The sequence below is a fragment of the Dreissena polymorpha genome, chromosome 6, assembly GCF_020536995.1.
Source record: "Dreissena polymorpha isolate Duluth1 chromosome 6, UMN_Dpol_1.0, whole genome shotgun sequence".
NCBI classification, from domain to species: domain Eukaryota; kingdom Metazoa; phylum Mollusca; class Bivalvia; order Myida; family Dreissenidae; genus Dreissena; species Dreissena polymorpha.
Window position 1 is genome coordinate 27259634 of NC_068360.1, and position 18206 is coordinate 27277839.

Genomic DNA, 18206 nt, shown 5'->3' on the forward strand with positions numbered 1-18206 from the left:
GAAATGCACCTAGAGCTCAAACTTTGATTTCTATGGATTTGTCTTGTATGAAAAAAGAAGGGGCTGTGCTTATTTGTGTGTTTCCTAATTTATTGAAAACTACCAAGTTAGGTAGACCTTATGTTATGAAGATTGAACATTTTAAGGATGAAAAATCCCCCAAACAAACGAATACTTACCAAGTTGAAGTTTGGTTGGGATTCTATGTAGTCATATATCTACTGAAGAGATCACATGAGATGCGCGCCGAACCGTGACCATAATATCAGTACTTAACAGCTTTAAACCATAAATTTTCGAAAACATAGAGCACAAACACCCTATATAGATATTAAGAACAACCTCCGTGCACAATTTCCTGGGAGGGTATACACAAAAACATTTCATAACTAACACTGTGGGTGGGCATGTGATCTCTTCAGTAGATATATGACTACATAGAATCCCAACCAAACTTCAACTTGGTAAGTATTCGTTTGTTTGGGGGATTCTATTACGTCATACTACTTCCGAGACCACATGAGACTTTAAAGCAATACAGAGAAAATTTATGACATATGTAGAAATTTCTACATACCAGTGTAGTTGTCCAACCTATTGTGAAGAATCCAATAAAGAATCCGAGAAGGATCTTTGCTGTTGTATGTCTCTATTATAGAACCGGTTGAACGTTGTAGCATTATTCCATCCCGCAACAGATAGTATTTCCTTAATAGGTACAAACTGACTAACTTTGGATGTTGATGCACCTCTTATTGAATGAGCTTTATAAACGTTAATGTCAATTCCAGCTAAATGCATAACTGTTTTAAGCCATCGGCTAATAGTACTTGCAGTCACAGCATGGTATGGTTTCAAATAACTGATGAATAACAATTGTTCCCCTTTTCTTAAAGGTTCAGTTCGCTTGATATATTCCCTCAAAGTATGTACAACACAAATGTTTTTATCAGGAAAATATTCCTTTAATTCAACATATGGTACACGCCTACCAGGCTTACATTGTTTTAAAGAGTTACTGTACTGTAACACAATAGAATTATGACCTTGCCTAAGGCCCTCAAGTGTCAATAACTTTAAGGACTGAACTCGGCTAGCTTGTGTCAGGGCAATCAACATCGCTAATTTCAATGTAAGATTTTTTAATGTCAATAACCTTACATCAGGTAAATTTTTTAAATACTTCAACACTATATTCACATCCCAAACATCTTTATACCTTGCCTTAGATGGTCTTAAATTAAAAACACCATTGAGAAATCTTTTAATCAACGGATGTTGGCCAACCACAAAACCGTCTAACAAAAAACCTAATGATGACAAGGCACTTCGTGCAATATTAATAGTGTCATATGACAAACCACTGTCAAATAATTGTGTAAGAAAATCTAAAACATCATTCACAGTAACTTGAAGTGTATTAATCTCCCTTTTACTACAGAACAAAAACCATCTTCGAATGTATACCGAGTACTGTTTTTGAGTGGAAGGTTTCCATGAAGCAAGCATGATGTCAACAGCTCGTTTTGGAATTTGTCTGTCTTCAAAGGATTTCCTGATAATCGAGAAACAACTAACTGGAGTTTGCCTGCCAAAGGATGTACTTTGGACGTATTGGCTATCATCAGTGTAGTCCTTTCGACTGGAATCACTAACGGAATATCTATCAATAGTTCCAAGAAACTGTTCCACCAGTTCTGAGTTGGCCACAGTGGAAGTATCATAATACATTCGCCCTTGTCCCTCCTGAGCTTCGCCAGAGTCCGTCCGATCAAACTAAAAGGACAAAATATGTACATCAATAATTTTGACCAGTCGCATGAAAAAGCATCTACATATTTTGCGTCTGCATCTGGTTTCCATGAAACAAAGATCGGCAACTGGGTATTTACCCTAGATGCAAACATATCAATCTGTGGTAATCCCCATTTGTCAATAATTTTTGAAAAAATTTCCTTATTCAACTGCCATTCAATATTGTCATTAAAATTCCTTGAACCAAAGTCAGCAATATTGCTAACACCAGGAATATGAGTCGCTGATAGCCAAATATTCTTATTCATACACCAAACCAACAAATCATGAACCAAGTCATTACAATCTAGTGATTTACAACCACTCATGTTTTGAATATATGCTACAGCACAAGAGTTGTCTGAACAAATTCTTACATGCAAATGGTGTTTTTCTTTGCAAAATGCTTTGACAGCTAAAGATGATGCTAATAATTCCAAATAATTAATGTGATGTGTAGCTTCAACAACTGACCATCTGCCACCAATTTCTTGGCCATCACATTTTGCAGCCCAACCTAGTGTTGAAGCATCTGTGGTTATTGACAAATCAGGATTTCCATGATCAATAAGCCTTTTTTGATAACTTAAATTATCAATCCACCATTTCAATTCAACTTTCATTTCGCATGTGATATACATTAATTTGGAAAAATCACCTTTCGCTTTATTCAGTGCTTGAATTTTACCAATTTCAATTTTCCGGTAAAACAAACGGCCATATTCTACTGCGGAAAAACTTGAAACCATTAGACCTACAAGTCTAGCAACTGATTGAATTGTTGCTTTTGATTTGTAAAACAAAACTGAACACTCTGAGATTAAAGTATGTACTTTAGATACTGGCAAAGATACTTCCATTTTCTCAGAATCAATTTCATTACCCAAAAAGGTAATTTTTGTTGTGGGAATTAGAACCGATTTTGTTTCATGGATTATGAACCCTAGTTCAGTCATCAACAAAACTGTGTCAACCACATTTTGTCTACATTCTTGATATGTATCACCAAGAAGTAAAGAATCATCAATAAAACCAGAATTTGGATGACCACGCATTCGCAATGCAGCAAAAACTGGTTTCATAAGTTTAGTGAAAATTCTCGGGGCAAAAGAAATACCATTTGGTAATGCACAATATTGATAAACATGACCAGAAAATGTAAATCTGAGTTTTACTTGATCTTCCTCAGCTATATAAATAGAATAGTAAGCATGTTTGAGATCAACAGATGCCATAAAACAACCTGGACGTACCATTTTTAGAGCAGACTCAAAGGTGTCCATTTTAAAATGGTGATATTCAATATATTTATTTAACTCTTTTAAGTTTAAAATCAGTCTATATTCCCCAGGTGTCTTTTTGGGAACAACAAAAATAGGAGAAAGAAACTCATTTGGAACATGAGAAACCTCTTTAATAACTTTTTGTTCTTGCAATTTTTGTAATTCTTGTTCCACTACAGATCTCTCTGTAGAATTGAAATTTGTTTCTCTACAAATTAATCTAGTTGGTCTCCTATTATCAATAAAAGGTATATGACAACTTTTTATAATATCAATGACATTTGGATCATTCGTTAATTTAGTCCAATTTTTTTCAAAATACCGTATTCTACCGGCTTCAAATTTATCACTAACCTGACTTATTTCTTCTGCCCCTCCCTCTGGTTTTTTGCAGGCACTGGAATTCTGTCCTCAGTCCTGATGTAACCAGGGAAACCAGGATATCCACGGCCCCGAAAACCTCTTCGGAAGCCCCGTATTCCTCGCCTATATGGCATATTTCGATATCCTCGTCCACGAAAAAACTTTCCAATTTTTCCAATCTTGCTCATATCCTGTATGTCCTTGACATTTTTGTTCACATCCGTTTCATTACCATACAGGAAATCAGTGAATGGTAAACTTGGAGAAGTCAAAGGATAGAACTTTGGATCCAAATCATTCCTGTGTGACTCTTTTCTCTTGTTATTTATTAACTTGTTTGACTGTCCAAGCAAAGCAAGAGCATTAGTTCCCCACTCTAACGACTGAGCGTCAACATTTTGGCCTTCTTTATCTAACAATTTTGCAATGTTAATAGAGGCTTTCACAACATTATTCTGAATAGACTGCATTTTTGCATCTTCAGTTTGTGTTTGAGGTTTCAAAAGGCGCCAGATTCCTGGATTTACCCTCGTTTTTGTCAACGCCTCACAATTTACTGGCCTATGGACATCCTTACAAATTTCTGTCACACGTTCTTCTGAAACACCACTTCGGAACGAAGTGTTGATAAACATAGCAAGATCATCATTGACTTCATTGTCAACTTTTTCGGAGAACAAAAACTTGTCGGACAAACCTTTGAAACATTGCCTTGAATTTTTACCAGGTTCACATTCTGACTGAACACCATCTATAATAGTGTTACTACAATTAATGTCAACAGGCTGCTGTTCATGTTCGTCAATTTCATGATAGTCTCCCTCAAACTGAACATCTGGTGTGTGGTCATACCATTCATAAAGAGTGTCAACTCTACCATTCAACTTTTCTAATTTCTCACCTTGTTGTACGACATTTGAGTTTAACTCACGCAGAATAAGGAGCACCTCCTTTGTTGGATCTTTGTCAGTTTTTTGAGGTTTGTCTGGTTTTTTCATAGGCTGTTTAGAAACAGTAGCAGGCTTTTCAACCTGAATAGGCACATTAATGTTCTCTTTATCGCCACTGCCACCGGCAGGGGATTTTCCTTTAGTCAGTAACATTGATTCCGCCATCTTGAACCATGTGCTACTACATTCAGTGCGTGACTATTCTTAATCAATTATTCACTTTTATTTAAAAAATAAATAAATTATATTATTATAAATGCAAACAAATCAAGAATAACCGCGTTATTCTTATTATAATGAAAAAACAAAACATATATAATTAAAACAACAACGTTGTTTTCAATAAATTTTTGTCACGGTCACACTCCACTAAACTAGCAGAGCAATAGAATTCGTCTATACACGATGAATTCTGAAAGCGCACTGATATTATGGTCACGGTTCGGCGCGCATCTCATGTGGTCTCGGAAGTAGTATGACGTAATAGAATTATGCATTTTGCATTCTTTGTTGTTTTATATTAGAGTTACGAAACCACTTAGGAAATCTTCAAAATTGTTCATTTCTTATGTGACTTATAAAGCAGTTACATCTAGTACTATTGCTAGATGGCTAAAGAGTGTGTTGGACCTTTCAGGTATAAACACTGATTATTTTAAAGCACATTCATTTCGAAGTGCCTCTACATCAGCTGCATATGCAAAAGGTTGTAGACTTAAAGACATCTTAAGTACAGCTGATTGGACATCAGATAAGAATTTTAAAAAGTTCTATTTGAGGGAGTCTGTTGATTCAAAAAGTTTTGTAAACTGCGTGTTTTCAAAGTAACGTTAAACTTTAATTAAATATTAGGACGGGATTTTTCTCTGTTTATGAATACTTCATCATTATGACATTGTTACAGTAATGTCAATAATTATGGTTGTTAGGCTACATATGTTCATTTTCTTATTGAATTTGTTGATATTTACATGTATCCTACAAATTTGATATTCAATGAAATTTGGGAAAATAAATGTATTTTTCTTGCATATGGTATTGCTCAGTGTTGGTTTTGATTTGTTCTTTTTTAAACTGAGTATATGTTCTAATTGTTATTTATGCAGGCGTTTTTTGTCTTTAAAGATGCTAATTTATACATGTGAAGCTGAAGGCTATACGAAAATAATGTCCCCTCATCCAAGCTTTAGTGAGGGATGAAGGGGCATTATTGGAGTATAGCCGGAGGCTGAGCATGTATAAACCCAACCCTTTTACATATTTTATGAAGATTGTTTTTTAATCCCATATGTATTGGATTCCCTCCCATGATACGGGTATTCACAAAAAACGCCTAGCTTTAAACTTATGAGAAATGTGGTTGTTGACGTCATGGGGTTCGCTCAATTAAATGATTTTCAATCGGTTAAACCGGTTCTGTAAAGAGCGAGTCGCTAGAACGATATGCTAATTTATACATGCTCAGCCTCCAGCTATACTCCAATAATGCCCCTTCATCCCTCACTAAAGTTTGGATGAGGGGACATTTTGTATACTTCAATCTGACCCTCTATATGAATGTGCTTGTATTATTGAATCTTTCACTGACTACTATCTTAAACCTTTTATTGAAAATGTACTTAACAAAACTAGAAATCGTATCAAAATTGAGTTTTGTAACAAAGGTCTTGATTTAATTGACCTTCCTAAAATATTCAATGATAAAAATGTACGTCTGTTGATTCCCCCTTATTTCCGCAATACTGAATCACCACTTATTTGCTACAAATATAGTAAACCTGTAAGAAGTATCGTTTTTAATTATAATTCTATTTCCACAGATATAAATGTAATAAGAAATTGTCCTACATTATGTGACTGTACTAGTTCTAAATATATATATGGTCCAGTTGGACATGTTATTACTGGGGACCTTAATTTCATTCAAAATAAAAACCTTAGAAATTTGCTACGCAGAGGCCCTAAGTACAGACTGCCTATTCCTGTTGATTTTGATGACTGCATTAAGAATATCGTAACATCCTTACATGATTATTGCACTAAATGGTGCAGGAAGGAAAATGCTGAAATTACTGCACTCAATGATTGGAAAACAAAAATATTTAGTATGGCCATGAATAAAATATGTTTGTATGATACACATCCTTTGGCCCTACCACATTCACCTAAATTTAATAAACAAAATCTCTGTAAATTGCTTGAAGACTTAAAATCTAAATTCGTCTTAGTTCCTGCTGATAAGGCTGCTAATAATGTTATCATAATATGACGAGTGTTTTATGTTCAAACTATTTCACAGGAACTTTCACAAACTACATCATATTGTGAGTACAATAAGCAACCTAATGAAATTATTACCGACCATATTGCCCAATGCATTAAGTTAAATGTAATAGTCAATATTACTGACAAGAAATTGCCATCACTTTACTGGATACCTAAATTACATAAGACGCCATATAAAAGTCGTTTTATCGCTAATTCAGTGTCTTGTACCACCAAACAATTATCAGTGTATCTTACATCTGCATTGAGTGCTATTAGATATCATATAGCTAAATTTTGTAATTAAGTTTATGAAAATAGTAATATTAACCTATTTTGGTCAATAAAAAACACCTTAGAAGTTATTGATAAAATTGAAAATAAAAAATATAAGGTGTCACAGGTAAGTACTTATGATTTTTCGACACTATATACAACGCTTCCTCACGCTTTAATAAAATCCAAACTTGTTTCTTTGATTGAAAAAACTTTTGCTAGAGAGAAATGTTTGTATCTAGCTTTAAACACTAAAACAGCTTTTTTTACTAATCAGATATTAGATAATTACATCATTTGGACTGGTCTTGACTTTTGTGCAGCACTTACTTTTCTTTTGGATAACTTGTTTGTTGAATTTAATGGTAAAATATTTAAACAAATTATTGGCGTTCCTATGGGTACTAATTGTGCGCCACTTATAGCTGACCTTTTTTTATATTGTTATGAAAGCGAATTTATGTTAGAATTATCTAAAACTAAGCAAGTAGATTTGATTAATTGTTTTAACCTTACTAGTAGGTACATTGATGACATACTTAATTTAGACAACCCATTATTTGAACAATATATTCACACAATCTACCCAAAAGAACTAGTCCTCAATAGATCGTGTATATCCAATACAGACGCTGCGTATTTAGACTTACATTTAACTATTAATAATAATTTGATCAAAACTAGTTTATACGACAAACGGGACGATTTTAACTTTGAAATTGTAAATTTTCCGTTTCTAGATGGCAACATCCCTAAGGACCTTCCTATGGTATTTACATTTTGCAGTTGGTACGTTATGCCAGAGCATGTTCGTGTATTAAAGATTTTAATGATCGTAATCTAATATTAACTAAAAAATTGCTAAAACAAGGCTTTTTGTATCATAACCTAAGAAATAAATTTGCTAGATTTTACTCTAAGTATGGTGATTTAATTTCAAAATATAATGTTTCTTTAAAATGGCATTTAAATAATGGAATCTCCCATCCATCATTTTACGGTGATGTTTTGAAGCGTGTCCGCAAATTAAAATATGTTAAACCAAATGTTCATATTAAACTTTTCAATTTAGTTAACTTGTTTTTATCAAAAGGATATGATGCTTATGTACTTAAAAACACGTGTTTGATGGTTTTTGATTCACTATATCTTTCTTCCCTTAAAATTTGGAATCATTAGTGATATTATAGGCATTTTTCACTGTTGATTAAAATTGTGTCATTGTGTCGTATGAACAAATCTGCATGAATACTACATTATAGGCATTTTTCACTGTTGAATAAAATTGTGTCATTGTGTCGTATGAACAAATCTGCATGTAAACTACATTTGGAATCAAATCGTACATCAAATCATTTCTGTCTTCAGATGTCAAAACACCTATATACTGTTTGATTCCAATAATGTCGCTTTAATGGAATTACCATTTTTATTCATTTGCTTCTTAATATTAAATCACCTAAACTTGTTTTATTAGTAGCACAGCCCCATTAATATTTTTATTTAGTACTGCCCTTGGAATTTGTTCACGTCATTATGGATTTTTGTGACGTCATACGACCGACTTTCCAAGTTGTAATCTACATGCATAGGTCATTGGGTTTATAACGTTCCATTTTATTTATATTTTCTCTCTGATAGGCGTTTCTTGTTTGATTTAATTATTTTTAATTTGTTTAGCAGTCACATAAACAACCAAGCTATGTAATATGGAATTTTTACACCCATTATTGCTGCTTCTTCCTGTATTTGCGCGATGATTATCTGAGATATTAACTATATGATTCTATATTCTCAAATCTTTTCTATAAAGAAGGAATGTAGTTGACAATTGTTAATAGTTTTATTTGATCGTTCGTCAAAAAGTTGTAATTCTGTTACTCTTGTATCTTCAATGCAATTGAGTAATTAAATAGTAATTAAATTGAATGCGTTTTAATTCCCTTTTATTATTGTTTAATTTGAGTTACAATGCTATGACGTTAAATTTTATTTACACTTAAATGTATTATGAATATTGCTGGGCCAAGTGTGAGGTTGAGCGCTCTATAACCAGGTTTAAACCCCCAATGCTTTGCATTGACCGTTCCAAGGCGGTGACCCCAGCTTTATTCATATTTTGTGTTTATGTTGGTTTGTATTGTGCTGTATTGTGCTGTTTTGTACTGTTTGGGCAATCGGTCACTTGCCTTAAATAAAGGACCAACTAATTGTTTTTAATGAAAATTCAATACTGCTCCAGCAGCTGGAGTTTCACTTCTTTATATTATATAGAATGGCTATCGGGTTTGTGTAACAAAGCGCATTTTTTTCAATAAAAGCAGCATGTACAGTCTATCTGTCAAAAAACAACCAGACAGCGTCCTAAAAATCTGCAAAGCATGCAAAAACACGCTTTTAACATATTGCACGCAAAGTGAGCCAATTAGTTGAATGTTAAGAAAGACATTATAGAAAAGATCTTATACGATGTTGTATGTTCAGTTGCCGACACAGTCGGAAAAGCTAAAAAAAACGCGACACGATGGGTCCAAACTTAAACAAAAAACAACAATATTGAACGAGTGGAAGGGACAATTCTCGTGGCTAATCGTTGAAAAGATTGAAGGGGAGACCCGTTTTAATTGTGAAATATGTAAAAATTCATCGAAGGCATGCAATCTAAGCACAGTTTGGGCATATGCAAGGTTCGACATAAAATTTTTTACAGCAAGACAGTCGGACCAGCTCCTCTTAAAATAAACTAGCCCGAACCTGATGTCTACTAGACCATAAATGACATAGCAAATGAACACAATTGTGTCATGTAGCTGTTTCATCAGGATTTATCAGTAAATAATCAGTGAACACCAGATTTTTTTATGCATAGAGTAAAACAATAAAATAACCCTTTTTTTGCTTTTCTTCGTCAAATTCAAGCCATGGGAACTGACTCGAATTTCCAACTAGGATAAAACTGACGTTTTCGTGTTTCTTCATATTTACATTTCGTGTCAGTTAAGCGTCAGATTCTTTTTTATTAACTGATTTGTCGGACAAAAATCCGAACTTGAACAAAGCCATTCTTTAAATTACATTATCTTGTCTGCTACGCAAAAATGTTTACATTGACAATACTGATTTTTGATAGAAGTCGTACAATCATGCTCTACAGTTTTACGACACTGCAGAAAATCATTAATATTCATGACAACTTGACCAATTGAAAAAAGCAATTTCTGCAGGAAGCTCTCCTTTGCGTCTAAAAATAGCCATGAATCATGTGAATGCTTCGCGTTTATTTAAATAAACTAGTTTTGTTTTAATGTAAATAACGGATACAAGAGTAATTTTACACATTAAAATTAAAGGTTTTCGCAGCAGTTATTTATAGTTATATGAATCAGTATTTTTTTTTTTTATATTTATGTACGACCAGTCGGACAAGCTAGCCCACAGTTTTACTAGCCAGACCACCGATCTAACTAGACAATGTCTGTCGGACTGTGACATTTTATTATTTTATTGCAAATTAAGAAAATGGATATGATGGTATGATATAAAAATATCAAAATCTTGCATAACTTATGTACAAAAATAAATAGATTATTTCCCAAATAATGTTTCCAATACCATATTCATTTAAATATGCAGATTTAACAAGTAAATACTGTTTTAAACAAATATAAACAATCATAAGATTGTTTAAAAAAAATAAATAAAAAAAAATAAGACATAAAACAATCATAAGATATTGTTTATAATAAAAACAATCATAAAGAAAAAATTCAAAGTGAAACACAAACTCTTTCATTTTCATGTATAAAACTAAGCTTGACCATTGTTATAGTTTTTGTCAGTGATACTTGTCCATATGTGAACCTGTGATGTTCTGAAAGAGCCATTTTCATCCAATATTCCCTAAACATTATGGGGAGCACACAAATATACAATAGGGACAATGGCAAACAAGCTGTAAAAAAAGCCCCTTTACAATTGACTTGTATTATTTATGGCTATAAACATCAAACAAAGACCCAGTTGAAGAATTATTGTTTCATTGATGAGTTATATTTATAAACAAAAGACCAACTTGTTGATAAGTGTGTTAAAGTGAGTCTTTAAGCCTCGTTGCAGCTCTTAACTTATTTACAAAAAGACCAATTTAAACTCGCTTAAACCCACTTCTGTTTAAAAAAAGACCAACTTCTGTTGTAAAAGACTCGCTTATAAAACAAAAAGACACACATAAACCAACTCATAAATAAAAAGGCTCACTTTTGACACACAAAAAACCGACTTCTTACAGAAAAAAACTCGCTTAAACACACATCTTCTTAAAATAACCAACTTTAAACTCAGTTAAGCACAGTTTAGCGCACATAAAACTCACTTTTATTAGCAAAAACCAACTTCCGCTAAGAAAAACTCAGAAAAAACACAGTTTTATGTTGGTTTAAGTGTGTTTTGGTATGAAAGTGGGTTATTTTTTGACAAGGGATGAAAACATACTTTAATTTATATTTCATGGTTTAGCATTTGCAACAAGTACACTGAATAACAAACAAATACAAAAGAAAATTGCGAGTATTATCAAGATTTTTTATTTGTCAATTATAGAATGGTATTACAGAAATAATACCTGTTTGTTTCTGTCTTTTCTCACCAATATTGTTTTTGTAAACATAGTAAACAGCTAGAGCTATCACTGAAGGTGATAAAAAAAAACCTGCACTACCAAATACACAAATATAGAAAATCATGTTTCATTGTCACTATAAACTGTTTGAAAAGTGGTATTTTATTTGCATGTGACATTTTAAGATGCTATCATGTTTTTAATGATATGCAAGGCGCCTACCTGGCTACCGAACACCTAAAAGAGCAATAAAACGCAAAGTTAAAATATGCTATCCCTCTGAAATAAACCCACCTATCCAAAACAAATTAACATAATTAATGTGGTATGTGATATCAAAATTATATTACAGACGTGGTCCATTGTATCATATTAACACCAAAAAATCTTGTTTTTTTAATTCACCACATGACATGGCAGTTAAGTTTCTAAAAAGAGATTATAGCTGATTGGTTACGAAATGTTAAATGTGTATATGATTATAAATGTAAATTTAGTTACAACCGGAATATAATGTTTCTTTGTATGATAAATACCCTGCTTTGGAATTTGTAAATTCCATCTATCAATTGAATTGCATAGAATGAAAATGAAATGCATAACAAAATATTAAGAAAAAAGCAAGTGTTATACAGAGGATAAACTCCTTTCCATGAATTCCTTTTAAAAAGCTATTTGCAATAATTAGGTAGAGTAATTCTTACTTTGCATACAGGACTTGAACACTTAAAAGGAAAGTAAACAAACCAGAGCTGTACCAAGCCATCTTTGTGACCTTGACAGTACCACCATCTTTGTTTGAAGACAAACTGGTCCATCAAGCTTTGTACATGTATTACTGCCAAGTTAGCATACAGTAAATGGAAATGTAAAACATTTATTTAGTCCATTTTTGGTGAACAACTTTGCTTTGGATTAAGTTAGATGTTTCCTTATCTCAGACATTTCTCAAACAAGTGAATAAAAAGGAATACGATATGCATGTACAATAAATTGGCAATAACAACAAGTTGACATGAAGACGCTATTATTATGAAAATCACATAAACTGGTTACTTAGTGGAAATAATGCATGTTAAAAGGACTTTTTTTAAATTAGCAATAACACATGATCTATCTGACATCAAAATATATCATTTCTGCAAACCTGAAAATAATACGCTGTTATTATTATAAGGGAGACATGCCTTATGCGTGACCATTTTTAAGTTTCGCCAAGCTGTATTATAAATGCTCAAATATGACAAATGACATCTAAGTGTTACCTTACCTTAAAAGGGAACATGAATGAGGTTTCTACACGAATTGTTAAACATATTTGGCAAGTTATTTTGAAGAAGTGCATAATTACTATTGAAGTATCAGTCTGGATTGACCTTCGACCTGTAAGTGTGCCCTTGACTTTTAAGTAAGGTAGACAGGTGTTACATGTAAAACACCGTCTCCTAATGATGGTATTATGTAATTATTTATTGTAAAATTGCATGCTGCATGATGAAGTTACTGTCTGTACAAACCTAAACACACACACATACAATAACAGACACACAAATGCACACTCCTACACTCCACCATTTCAACAGCTATATCAGTGTTTCTGAAGCTGTCTCGTATAAAAAAAAGAAAGATTAGTAACAAACATTACCCATGTATACCATCCAATGCTTTGACAGAGGCTTTGCAAACCTGCCATGGCTAAGTTCATGTGCACATAATTCAGGACCATTTACATAACTGCTATTAAAAATTGTGTCATTTACAGTACAGCCAACGAGGAACAAACATATTTCGCGATCCACGGCGTCAAGGCGCAACGAGTCGATGCCGAGTTGGCAGTTGAAGCCGCGTCAGTATGTGGCCGCACGTTGCATTTCGCCGCGATGCTTCGCATCTGTCCACCGAGAAAGGCTGCGATCCACGATAAGACGCCGAGTCGATGCGCATGACATAAAATAAAAATATTTTAAAAATGATTAGTTAGTCTATTAATTTGAAACAAACAATTATAATAATATTTAAAATCAAAATTAATTTAATGTATCTATAACTGAATACTTACTATTTTTTCCGTCGCTACTCATTACCCGATAATCCCGTATATTCCAGTTTTAAAGCAAATTCTGGTAAATATTTACGATAAAAGTTCTAATGAATTTCAAGAAATACAAACATTCACAATTTTTTTAAAGTGTCGAAAACATTTTGGCATTTGTTTCTATTTAAAGATGTGATGAAATAACGTCCAATGAGGATGGGTTTTTTTCCACTGAAAACGGGTAAATCGCTTGACATGATGTTCATGTTTCCATACAACGCAAAATACACCTACACTTTCCATGCGACGTTCTACATGTGACGTCTGCATAATTTTCGTGCACTTCTTATTGAGACAAAGGATAAAGCAACGTTTATTTGACGCTATAATTTAATTGTTAATGTCGCGTTAGCATTTTAATTCATAAACATGTTTTGGATTACAAATTGAATATAGCTCATTTGAGAATCGAACAAAACATTTACAGCTGTGTGTAATTAATTCAACGATAATTTGTTAAGGCACATTACGTGTCAAATATATTAGTGATAATTATAATTAAATAAATTATATAAATAGTCTATAAAGCATCATATAAAAATCATATCAACTTATTAAAACGTGAAAATAATAACTATGAAAGTAGCGTAAATCTAAGTTTAGACGCTACGCAAATGTATACGTAGGTGTATATCTTTGCACTCAATCCGCCGCATACACATGCGCATTCCTGTCGAGAAAGTACGCGAGGTAAAGACAGACCCGGCATCGTTGCGCGGATCAGTGCCGCGTGCCTCGGTGATACGCCGCGTGAACACACGCCGCCTCCGAGTACTAATGTTCTGGCCGTGGCATAACCGAGGATTATGTTTGTTTCGCGTTGGCTGTACTGTACATCTACACTTAATAGTTTGCTTTACAGACATAGAACATATTATACAGACAAACCGACAGACTGACACACAGAAGCAATACAGGGCAATAATGAGAAATAATATCTTCAATTCTTTGTTAAACATTTTTAGCGCACTGTGTGCTTGTGTATGTTGTTTATGAGTTTTATGGAGTCTTTTCTCTGTATCATGTACAAACATATACAATTGTAAATACAAACAAGAGGGCCAAGATGGCCCTACTTCGCTCACCTGAGAAGAGTCGGTTCATTCAATCTTTACCAAATGTCAAACTTGACCTAGATATTGTCCAGACAAACATCCTGGTCAAGTTTCATCATTATTTTATCTGAAAGTCATGATCAATGTACCTATGAAGTTTCATGATACTAGGCATAAGCATTCTTGAGTTATCATTCGGAAACAATTTTTCTAAGTTGAGTCACCGTGACCTTGACAGCCATTGCGTGAATATGTTTTTTGGCACTGTGACCTTAACCTTTGACCTAGTGACCTGATAATCAATAGGGGTCATCTGCCAGTCATGATCAATATACCTATGAAGTTTCATGAACCTAGGCATAAGCATTCTTGAGTTATCATCCAGAAACCATTTTACTATTTCAGGTCACCGTGACCTTGACCTTTGACGTAGTGACCTGCAATATCAATAGGGGTCATCTGCGAGTCATGATCATTGTACCTATGAAGTTTCATGATCCTAAGCATAAGGATTTTTGAGTTATCATCTGGAAACCATTTTACTATTTCGGGTCACCGTGACCTTGACCTTTGACCTATTAATCTGAAAATCAATCTACTAGTCATGATCAATCTACCTATGAAGTTTCATGATCTTAGGCCTAAGCGTTCTTGAGTTATCATTCGGAAACCATTTAACTATTTTGGGTCATCATGACCTTGACCTTTGACCTAGTGACCTGAAAATCAATAGGGGTCATCTGCGAGTCATGATCAAAGTATCTATGAAGTTTCATGATCCTAGGCATTAGGGTTCTTGAGTTATCATCCGGAAACCATTTAACTGCTTTGGGTCATTGTGACCTTTACCTTTGACCTAGTGACCTGAAAATTGATAGGGGTCATCTGCAAATCATGATCAATGTATCTGTGAAGATTCATGATCCTAGGCATAAGTGTTCTTGAGTTATCATCCGGAAACCATTTTACTATTTTGGGTTATCGTGACCTTGACCTTTGACCTAGTGACCTGAAAATCTATAGGAGTCATCTGCGAGTCATGATCAATGTACCTATAAAGTTTCATAATCCTTGGCATAAGCGCTCTTGAGTTATCATCCTGAAACCATCTGGTGGACGGAGCAAAACAATATACCCCCTCTTCTTCGAAAGGGGGGGGGGGGGCATAATGAGAAAACTACCCCCCTCCCAGCAGCCATGCTATTCAACTGACCGGAACCATTTTTTAACTTAACTCTCGTATCAATGAAACAAATGTTCTGAGCAAATTTCATGAAAATTGGGCCAAAAATGTGACTTCTACTGAGTTCACATGTTTTCACTATATACATATAGAGAAAAATGCCCCGCCACCGGCGGCCATGTTTTTTCACCGATCCCAACCATTTTCAAATTCTTCCGAGATATCGATAAAACCAATGTTTTGACCAACTTTCATGATGATTGGGCAAAAATTGTGACTTCTAGAGTGTTTACAAGGTTTCTCTATAGCCAAAAAGGGAAAACTGCCACTATATATAAATAGAGAAAAATACCCCGACCACTGGCGGCCATGTTTTTCCACTGATCTCGACTATTTTCGAACTCGTCTGAGACATCAATTGAACCAATATTTTGGCCAACTTTCATGATGATTGGGCGAAAATTGTGACTTCTAGAGTGTTTACAAGGTTTCTCTATAGCCAAATAAGGAAAACTGCCCTGCCCACTGGCGGCAATGTTTTTCAACTGATCGGAACCACTTTTGAACTCAAGCAAGTAATCATTAAGACAAACATTTTGACAAAGTTACATGAAGATTGGGCATAAAATGTGACTTCTACGGTGTTTACAAGGTTTTTCTTTTTTTTGACCTAGTGACCTAGTTTTTGACCCGGCACGACCCAGTTTCAAACTCGGCCGAGATTTCATTTGGACAAAGCTTCTGACCAAGTTTCATGAAGATGGGCCAAGAAATGTGGCCTCTAGAGTGTTTATGAGCAAATGTGGACGGACGGACGGACATACAACAGACAAAGACCGGTCACAAAAGCTCACCTGAGCAATCAGGTGAGCTAAAAACACAAATGTTAAGTTAAATAGGTTTAAAAATATTGAAAATGTCACCAACTGTTCCTGAGCTGTAAGATATTTGTCCCAACATTTTATTAACCTCGGTTTACCCCTTTAATAAGGAAACTGTATTGCGATCTAAATGAAGAAGAAACAAGAGCTGTCACCATAGGATGACTTATGCCCAGGGATCATATTTTTTTCGGTTTTATCGGTCCTAGACCGATTGGGGTCATGAAAGACCGATTGAAAATCCCAAACAGTCTGTCCGATTCTGTGTCATGAAATCAATTACACAGTGCACATGCTAACATACCCTAATTACATTCTTATCTCGATTAGGTGTGATAAACCTTTCACTGCAGTCTCTAAACCGGTCAGGACCAGTTTATTGTGTGTCAGACGACTAGTATCAGAGTATGACCCCAAGCAGCGAAAATTCGCGCGGTTGTGTATTAGTCATGCGTATATAATCCCGTGTCAATATCAATCAATAATTTCACTGGCTTAAACCTAGCACACTAATCGGTCCGTATTGTGTACTCATCCACAATAAAATCAATGTTCATAATCCTCGTGGAAAGTGTGCATTTCATGCATGATACAGTAAACTTTCATATAAACAAAGAAGAAAATCGGATATTTTGCAATAATTCATATTATTGTGGGCGGACCTTATACACTGAAAACACGTGCTGTAACTAAACAAAACATGCAGATACATATTCCACCAGCGTAATAATCCGGCAATAAATAAATGAAAGTTGCAGATCTGATTAACAGAACAGCCGAAAGTTATTGTTATGGGCAGAACTTCACATAATATAGTACACAAGAAATAAAATATACATTGTATAAATCTTTAGTAAAAATCGTGTTAGAATCAAAATAATTTGTGTACTTTATTGTTTGTTGTTGAATAACTCACGACCGGAAGTTTAGATGCATGGTTTCAAATAACTCGTGCTTCGCACTCGTGATTTAATCCCTACGCATCTTAACTATCGGCAGTGGGTTATTTGACAACAAACTATAACGTATACGAATTATTTCTCAACTATTTGGTTTTGTTGTTGCCAGTATCCAACCTACGCAAAGACATTTGTTAGGTTCAGTGCATGTATGTAAGCTATTATCGAGTCAACAACGATTTAAAACATCAGTATAGACTAACACAGATAAATAATATTGACAACGATGAAAAAAAAGTCAGATACAACAGCACACGAAACAATAATAAAAGAGAAAAAAAAATCATAAAACCAATTGAGAAAACTCATATGTTCCGTTTAAAAAAAAATGCAACAGGCAATTAAACTTGCACATTTATTATACCACCTTCATGAATGGCAAAATCAATGGTATATATGTTAACGTAATTTGTCATGATTTCGGATATAAATTTTCGGACACTTTTTCCCCATTTAAGTCCAGACCGATTGATGTTGCGGGAAA

At 34.1% G+C, this 18206-nt stretch overlaps 2 protein-coding genes across 3 annotated transcripts in view; both read right to left on the minus strand.

Annotated features, from left to right (window-relative positions):
* LOC127833837 (uncharacterized) overlaps positions 1–18206 on the minus strand; it is a 216826-nt gene that overhangs the window by 100362 nt on the left and 98258 nt on the right. The gene's annotated exons all lie outside the window — the stretch shown is intronic.
* On the minus strand, positions 158–4794 carry LOC127833838 (uncharacterized). Of its 2 annotated transcripts, none has more exons than XM_052359329.1 (2): positions 3432–4794; positions 158–1776 (listed from the first exon to the last, which is right to left on the minus strand). In XM_052359329.1, exon 1 carries the CDS (start codon positions 4553–4555, stop codon positions 3437–3439), a length of 1119 nt encoding a protein of 372 aa, XP_052215289.1. In that variant the 5' UTR covers positions 4556–4794; the 3' UTR covers positions 158–1776; positions 3432–3436. The 2 variants fall into 2 exon arrangements, with proteins under 2 accessions (XP_052215289.1, XP_052215288.1); XM_052359328.1 differs by having other exon boundaries at positions 3432–4783.